At 40.1% G+C, this 9,033-nt stretch overlaps 1 protein-coding gene across 3 annotated transcripts in view; it reads right to left on the bottom strand.

Moving 5' to 3' along the window:
- Positions 1 to 1,943: 1,943 nt before the first annotated feature.
- The window catches only part of LOC129864119 (endoglin-like), a 66,962-nt gene continuing 59,872 nt past the window's right edge, over positions 1,944 to 9,033 (bottom strand). For all 3 annotated transcript variants that reach the window (XM_055936736.1, XM_055936737.1, XM_055936739.1), the window contains 3 exons: positions 7,733 to 7,840; positions 7,535 to 7,582; positions 1,944 to 7,324 (listed from right to left, as the gene is read on the bottom strand). In XM_055936736.1, coding sequence (XP_055792711.1) covers positions 7,200 to 7,324; positions 7,535 to 7,582; positions 7,733 to 7,840 — 281 coding nt within the window. In that variant the 3' untranslated portion in view covers positions 1,944 to 7,199. The remainder of the gene's footprint in view (positions 7,325 to 7,534; positions 7,583 to 7,732; positions 7,841 to 9,033) is intronic.

The following is a 9,033-nucleotide window of genomic DNA, read 5'->3' as shown; positions in this document are numbered from 1 at the left end:
GATATTTATATGGATCTTTAATTTCATTGTTATTTTTTGTCTATATTGCATTTGTTTTAGCCATAATGGCAATGAAATGTACCAATATTTATGTATAGTTGCATATTTTCCTATGCTTGGGTCCCAGGAAAACACAGACTTTCTTATTTGGGTCCCAGGCTGAAAAAGTTTACGAACCCATGGTGTAGACAAAGAAGAGCTCTCCAGTAGGTATACCATTTTCTCAAAAGTGGGGTTACAAGTTTATCAACTTTCAAAGCAGAATTACTTTCCCAGTGTTCTTCAACTGCAGTGTATGAGTCTCTACTTGTAATCCAATGTAAAAAAACACAATTTCAAATTTTGCTACAAAAGACCGAATCGAGGCGGTCAGTCACATACAAGTTTTACTTGCTATCTTAAAGCACTATGCAGAAATCACTCCGCCATTTCCTGGTTGCTAAAATTTGAATAGTTCGCCTAATTTTACTTGACAAAACAAGTGTAGTGTAGAAAATAATTGTACCATCTAAACTGCTGTGAAATATATTTTCCATAACCAAAAATATTGTATTTTCAGATCGTTGAAGCTGGTGTACAAAACTGAAAGTAAAAAAATTCAAAAATTATACTTAAGAACTGGAAGCATAGAAATAGTGCACATAGAACACATCTATCGCATTTATTTGAATTTGGTCTTGTTGCCCAAAAAGTTACATATTGCAGCCTTAACATTGTAAGCTAGAATATTGTAGCTAGCTAATTAGCTAGCAGCTAGCTAACATCACTTAGCTAGGTTATCTAGCTTTCTATCTAACTAATGTAGCAAAATAGCTGCCAACTAGAGTCAAGTTTCACATTCAGTATCTAATCAATAGATAGCTAAAACCCACTGCACTAGCAAGCAAATGTGGAAAAACTTGCTACTATCCAACGTACGTTTTCTGCTGCAAACAAATGAAAACCAATCAAGCCAAAATACTTTAGTGCAGATGTTTCGGTCATTAACTATGTCAACGTTCACAGACAACTTTCAACAGATTATTTGTTAGCTTGAGTCAGAGACATCTAAGTGTTAATGTCTCATCTGCTTTATACATCCATTGAAATCCTCAAACAAGCAGTATGAATGTTAGCGGACTAAACTCAAAAGTTTATGATGAACTTCACCAACAGAGTGGAGCAGAGACCAGCCTTTGTGAAATCAAGCGCCGATTACATCAACAAAAACTAGAAAAAAGTTGGTTGTATTTTATTAACGTTTATTGTAAAAGTAAGGATTTCAGCAAACAATTAAGGGCATGCAACTACAGAGGACAAACATAGGTACAACGTACATGTTTACATTTTGTTTTGACCTTAGACAAATGGATGTAGTCTGATCTAGATTCCACAAAGCCTGATCTCTGCTCCACTCTGTTGTGGAAGTTCATCAGAATCTTTTCAACTTGGAGTGGAGTTTAGTCTACTATATGAATGTAAACTTTGAGATACAGTAAAAAGTGTGTGTGTTATATCCCATGTAATCCTGACCTTCAACCACACAAAGGCAGAAAAGTCAACTTTGCCATTTATACACATAGAACTAATCCTTGAAGACCACTCCTAATCAACAAATACATCAATGTGTGCTACTTAACAATACACTATTTCCAACTGCTCTAATTTAAAAACGCATAATTGTTCCTTTCGTCTCATCATGATCAGAAGGGCATTCAAGTGGATTTCTCCTAGTCGTATGAGGTAAATACCACCTTCCCACTTGGTTAGGAACGCAGCATAACATTGTGGGACACCCAAGGCATAGCAGATGCTTGAGTTGCTTCTCTTTCTATGCTTGAGTCTCACAGCAGCTATGTTCTGCAATGTTAACTCCTCTTACCTTGACCCTGCTCTTACATGTAAGCCAGCAAGGGAATCATAATAGATCTGAAGATATCACAATAAGAATCACAAACACCCAATTAGTTTCATAAACTAATTTTATTAAGACAGTTGATACACAAAAAAACATATATACTTTTCAAAAGACAACAAACAGTATCATTTGAATTTGTTCAGTGCACGATAAAAGGCACTTTAGCCAGGGTTATGGAATTCCCTGCATTTTTCATCCATGCATAGAATTGGAGCAGTAATTTTGTTAAGATGACAGACTCTAACAATGTTGTTAACAATCCTGAAGGGTGACATCCTGTATAGACACATTATACCCAGGCACAAACGAGCCTTTAATCTAAGGCATTATTTCTAACACAGCAGCCCAGAACAGATCAAAATTAGGGAAATGACTTCATGTTGCTGCTTATAGGAAAAAAATAGATGACAGAAAAACGTATTCCTGTGAATACATTTCAAGGGTTAAGATACTTGGTAATGTTATTATTTCTGTCTGTCCAGATGAGTTTCAATGTATTCCGTTTTTACATATTATATTAGTTTTCAAAAAATGTGATAAAACAAAAAAAGTAATTTTACATTTACATTTAAGTCATTTAGCAGACGCTCTTATCCAGAGCGACTTACAAATTGGTAATACCCTTTTTTTTGTGATTTCAATTGCATATGGTGCAAGAAATATTGGATGATATTTTTCTTACACACTTAGACCTTGTACGTTTGGGAGCCTCCCAATTCAAGAGCTGCATTGAGTGTATCACTCAATAACAAAGAGCTCATAACCACTTCCTAAGTCCCCCTTTCTGGATTTAAACAAAGACACCTCCCGAAAGACAAACACTCACTTTCTCTCTCACACACACACACACACACACACACACACACACACACACACACACACACACACACACACACACACACACACACACTCTCGTAATACATGCACATATTCTGTCTTCAACACACACATACACACAACACAGTCTGCTCGCCTTGCCTCGCGAGTGTCTAACATTGTGAGAAAGGGAAATGTGTCGTGTGTTGAGGATTGAGGATTGCTTGGCTCATGTGTATCTATGAGCAGAGGAAGCCCTCTGAGGCTGGGCCAGAATCTGCTGGGTTAACGACTGGATTAACTGACAGCCCATCTGATTTACCCTGCTTTCTGCCAGTACTCTCAGAGAGCCTAGCTGTCACAGACTGTCTGATACTACAACACTCCCTTCATTCACTGTTGCTTGCCTGTGGAGGTTCAGTTCAGTGGGACGCCAGTGCTCCCCTTATATGCTGACTATTGTGGGTTAAAAGTGGCTCATAATAGCTTCAATGGGGCCTCCCGAGTGGCGCAGCGGTCTATTGCACAAACCATCTTTTGATTTCTGAACGTGTCGGCACCGGGTACTCGGGATGTGGCTATGTTATTAATGTCATGTTAAATCAGGACTTTTGATTTGAACATATGGGGTGTTTTAGTTTTGTAGGCGAGGCTACCTATTTCTGATCTCGCTCCCAATGATCAGTGCTTCAGTTTATTATGTTGCTGTCCAGAGGTTCTGAATTTGTGATGCACCCGACTGTTCACATTCTTCTGCGCAATAGCCTTTTGATTTGAACATTTGAAAAGTTTTGGGGTGTGTACTAAGCTATTTGATTTAATATATATCTATATATGTATATATTTGAACGGAATAAGTTAGAGCATGCACACTTGCATGCATGCACTCACTCAGTCACACATGCACATAGAAACACACACACAATCCATTATTAGCTACATAATTATTTAGGTGGGGGGAAAGAAACATATTGGTCCATTCAAAACAGTGTTTGGTTGAGGAAGCTCACTTGGTTTTAAGATGGCTGCTTTTGATGACAGTATAAAAACAAATGAATGACTAATTAATAATTAATTACTCAACACATATACATTTGTGTAATGAACAATAACTAGTACAATCATAACAATAAAAACATAAAAATTATTTTTGGTACAGTATTGCTGTTTCTTTAAGAGACATGGCTGAATGGAATGTTTGAAGGGGATGTCTTTATACCCAGCAGGTCATAATCACAAAGCTTTTCTTTGTATCGTGAGAGCATTTTCAAAGAGGTAAAAAGAGGCAATACAATAAAAATACATTTACATTTGTACAATTACACACAGAATGGGTTTACACTTACGGTTCAACCATCTATCACATCTGATTTCCATTTTTCTTGGCACTGGACATCAATCATTTGTCCCTAAATTACAATAATGTCAAATATAGTTTTTCCTGAGTTCAATCATTTAGATGTTAAATCTTCATTTTTCATATTTTTTTTGTTGGTCTTTACAAATCTCACAATGTTTTGGGTAAAACCTTTCTTTGGGGTTGACTTTAGTTTGCATTGAGGAAAGTAAAATGTGTCTCTATCTAGACATAATACAAATTCAGATAAATATTATATTTTTAAAAATGGACTATAAAAACTATTAATTCGCAAAGGCTCCTAAGTAACATTGACATGCATGGACATTTTGTTATAAATTCTGCTTGTATGTAACAGATGGCTTGGAGCAAAACAATATGATGTACAGTGCATTTGGAAAGAATTCCAACACCTTCCATTTTTCTACATTTTGTTACGTTACAGCCTTATTCTAAAATGTATTAAATCGTTTTTTCCCCTCATCAATCTACACACAATACCCCATAATGACAAAGCAAAAACAGTTTTTGTGCAAATATATTACAAATTAAAAACTGAAATAATACCATTTCCATAAGTATTCAGACCCTTTACTCAGTACTTTGTTGAAGCACCTTTGGCAGCAATTACATCTTTGAGTCTTCTTGGGTATGATGCTACAAGCTTGGCACACCTGTATTTGGGTATGATCTCCCATTTGTCTCTGCAGATCCTCTCAAGCTCTGTCAGGTTGGATGTGGAGCGTAGCTGCACAGATATTTTCAGGTCTCTCCAGAGATGTTTGGTCGGGTTCAAGTCCGGGCTCTGGCTGGGCCACTCAAGGACATTCAGAGACTTGTCCCGAAGCCACTCCTGGTTTGTCTTGACTAAGTGCTTACGGTCATTGTCCTGTTGGAAGGTGAACCTTTGCCCCAGTCTGAGGTCCTGAGCGCTCTGGAGCAGGTTTTCATCAAGGATCTCTCTGTACTTTGCTCCGTTCATCTTTCTCTTGATTCTCAGTCTTCCAGTCTCTGCCGCTGAAAAATATTCCCACTGCATGATGCTGCCAACACCATTGTTCACCGTAGGGATGGTGCCAGGTTTCCTCCAGACGTGATGCTTGGCATTCAGGCCAAAGAGTTTAATCTTGGTTTCATCAGACCACATAATCTTGTTTCTCATGGTCAGCATCCTTTAGGTGCCTTTCGACAAACTCCAAACAGGCTGTCATGTGTATTTTACTGAGGAGTGGCTTCAGTCTGGCAACTCTACCACAAAGGCCTGATTGGTGGAGTGCTGCAGAGATGGTTGTCCTTCTGGAAGGTTCTCCCATCTCCACAGAGGAACTCAGGTGCTCTGTCAGAGTGACCATCGGGTTCTTGGTCACCTCCCTGACCAAGGCCCTTCTCCCCCGATTGCCCAGTTTGGCTGGGAGACCAGCTTTAGGAAGAGTCTTGGTGGTTCCAAACTTCTTCCATTTAAGAATGATGGAAGCCACTGTGTTCTTGGGGACCTTCAATGCTGCAGAAATGTTTTGGTACCCTTCACCAGACCTGTGCCTTGACACAACCCTGTCTCGGAGCTCCAAGGAGAATTCCTTTGAACTGATGGCTTTTTCTCTGACATGCACTGTCAACTGTGGGACCTTATATAGACAGGTGTGTGCTTTTCCAAATCATGTCCAATCAATTTAATTTACCACATGTGGACTCCACATGTGATAGAAAAGGATGATAAATGGAAAAAGGATGAACCTGAGCTGAATTTCGAATCGCATAGCAAAGGGTCTGAATACTTATGTAAATAAGTGTCATGCCCTGACCATGAGAGCCCTCAGAACATGACTAGGGGGGTGTTCTAGTCATTGATTTTCTATGTGGCTGGGTTGTATGGATCCCAATTAGAGGCAGCTGGTAATCGTCGCCTCTAATTGGGGATCATATTTAGGAAGCCCTTTCTTCCACCTGTTTTGTGGGATATTGTGTATGTGCATGTTGCACCACTGAGGTTACGTTTCGTTGTTGGTTTATTGTTTTTTTCTGGAAGTTTCACTGCAAATAAAGATGTGGAACTCAACACACGCTGCGCCTTGGTCCCGTCTTTATTACGAACGTGACAATAAGTTTCATATTTTTATTTTTTTTGCAAAAACCTGTTTTCACTTTGTCATTATGTGGTATTGTTTGTATTGATGAGCTTTTTAAATATTTTCATCAATTTTAGAATAAGGCTGTAATGTAACGAAATGTGGAAAAAGGGAAGGGGTCTGATAACCTCCCGAATGCATTGTAACTCAAGTGAAACGGAATGAAAGAGAGAAACAAAAAAATAAGGTATCTGACTAGCTCACCAGAATAACCCATTCTCATGCTTGTGCTTAACAATCCGACATCTACATAAATTACGAGGTAGCCTTTTCCCAATCTTTCCTGACTCATATAAAGACAGGTACCCCTTGGTATTGGAGGAGAACATTGGATATTTTAGCTTTGTTGATCTGTCTGAAATCTTCAAATCTGACATGGTGTCTTCCAGCCACCCATATACAGTAATACAATTTTAATTAAAACTACAGTCAATGTGATAGATTCTGGACTGACACCTGTTCTATCTCTAAATTGCCTACAATAAGGGGCCTTGACATTTCCAATCACAACAACTGTGGATGTCGAGAGACAAAAACAGTTTCTCTAATAATGTTTTTAAAAGTCAATCTTTTGTCTCTTTTTTTCACTGACTGACTCGTATTGTGCCGCCATCAGAGAGGCACAATTTATTGAGAAGAATGCAATGAATTTCCTGTTAGTTCTTAGGGGATATGCTTTGTTTTTCCTGTTGCTGGGAGCCAGGGTCTTTTTTTCATCCTCGCTGAATCTCCGTCTGGAACTTTTGCTGGGAGGCTAGAGAGGTGAATGTTAGGAGCCTGGACTAGACTAGAGCAGCCCCCCACCCTCCCATTCCTGCTCCTCCCACCCCTCCCCGTCCCCGACCTCACCACTTTCAGGTGGGGTCACGGGTGAGAGCGGGTGCGTGGTTGTGGTGTGAATAAAGAGAGGGGGGTAATGCTTTCTTAAGCATGGCGAAAGAGCGACCAAATAGCACGAGGCCCCTCGGTGTGTCGGAAAGGGGAGACGGTGGTGCTGATGATCTCATGCCATGCTGCTGGTTGGCGTGCTCTGAGTGCTGCCAATGCTGGCATTAGCACTACTGTTCTCAGAGGGGGAGGGGTTCGTAGAAACGGGTTGCCGTTTGCTGGTCAGAGAGCAAGGACATCCTGGGGAGAGAAAAAATGTTACTTGTTGATTGATTGATTGCATGAATGATTGAGGGAGAAAGACCATGAGAGAGATCAGAAAAGGAGGAGGAGACAGGTTTTCCTGATCTATATGCGGTGCCTACATTACCATTCCCTATTCATGGAAAATATAGCTCTTTATGTTTAACTGTAACTGGCATCAAACAGAAACAGTGACTAGCATCTTACCTGAGAGGTTTACTGCAGTCGACCCGACATCCAGTCCGGTGGGGTATCCTAGATCCCATAAAACAGAATAATACCGTTTTAAAATGAAGTCATGGTAAAAATTAAGAGAGATCTCAAATCAAGAGAAAAAGACCCCTAAAACACTTTTGAAGTATGTCATTGTAACACCACAAAACAGATAGTGGGACTCTGACTCACCTGTGCGGATCTTGATGAACCACAGAGCTCCGATAAGCAGAACTCCGATCAGGAAGCCTCCGAAAGCGATGCCCAGCACGGCTGACAGACCAAAGTCAATACACATAGCTAGAACACACAGAAGAAACACATGAATGCATGTCTTACATTGGGGTATTTTGTAGTATCGTTGGATATCAGCGGAATCACAGAGATCAAATTGTATTGGTAACATACATGTGTTTAGCAGATGTTATTGCGGGTGTAGCGAAATGCTTGTAATTTAAACCATTATTATTCCTCCTATGATTCCTTCATTTTCAGCACACTTCATAGGCACACAACCAGTTAACATTACAAGCTCCTAATCTTTTTTTTGTCTTAAGCACATTGTACAATTTAGGCCAAATCTGTTTGTGGAAGCAAATGCTTATCGCTGTTGTGTACTCGCTAGTTCTGGCTTTCTCATCATGCGATGTGAAGTCCCAGAGCTTGGCCCTGGCAGTGCCACCATGGTAGCCTGTGTGTGGCGTGGTCCCGCACAAGCCGTTGCACCAATTACAGACGTAGATGCCAACAAAATAACTGGAGCCAATGGCTGAGGTAGAATTGCTCTCTCTCGACAGAACTCTCAAATCAACTATTCTGACAAGTCAGAAAACAGGCCTTGGCCATGTGCTGCATTGACACAGGCCTCTGACACTAACACACACACACACACACACACACACACACACACAAACATGTGTGCATCCTAGCAATTGAGCATATGTGCACAAATGCATGCACACCAAGGCACACACACGTTTCCCTGCTTCTGCTTCCTTACTAGTGAACATTTCCAACATGGATCCTGAGAATTTGTGAGGAAGCTAATCATCAGTCCCCTGGGCAGAAGCCATCCTGTTTCTTACCCTATGCAGTTTCTCTCACCTGCCACCTTAAGCCTCCTGCATCCTGTGCCACTGCGCTACATGCTAGGCTCAGCGCTACGCTAGGCTACCGACCGCTCTCTCTTTTCCTGAAGAAAAGACAGGATGCAGGAAGGGTGAGGGACAGCATTCTGTTTGTTTGGCTGCACCTCTTGTCACCATCCAAGCCATGTGTATCTGGTTAATATTGTTATTTATTGTGTCTATGTTATAGTCTATGTTCTTTAAATAATAAAAAAGATCATTCATCGCCTCACCTTATTAGAATCACTTAATCATCACTGCTCTACTGTCACAATATATTGAAACCTTTGTGTGCCAATGAAATTAAACTAATGTGGAGAATACATCCTTCAATAAAGTCTAATGAATTATATTGTAAGTGATTAA

The sequence above is a fragment of the Salvelinus fontinalis genome, chromosome 10, assembly GCF_029448725.1.
Source record: "Salvelinus fontinalis isolate EN_2023a chromosome 10, ASM2944872v1, whole genome shotgun sequence".
NCBI classification, from domain to species: Eukaryota; Metazoa; Chordata; class Actinopteri; order Salmoniformes; family Salmonidae; genus Salvelinus; species Salvelinus fontinalis.
The sequence above is the reverse complement of the archived record's forward strand: the minus strand, read 5'-3'. Positions and strand labels throughout refer to the sequence as shown.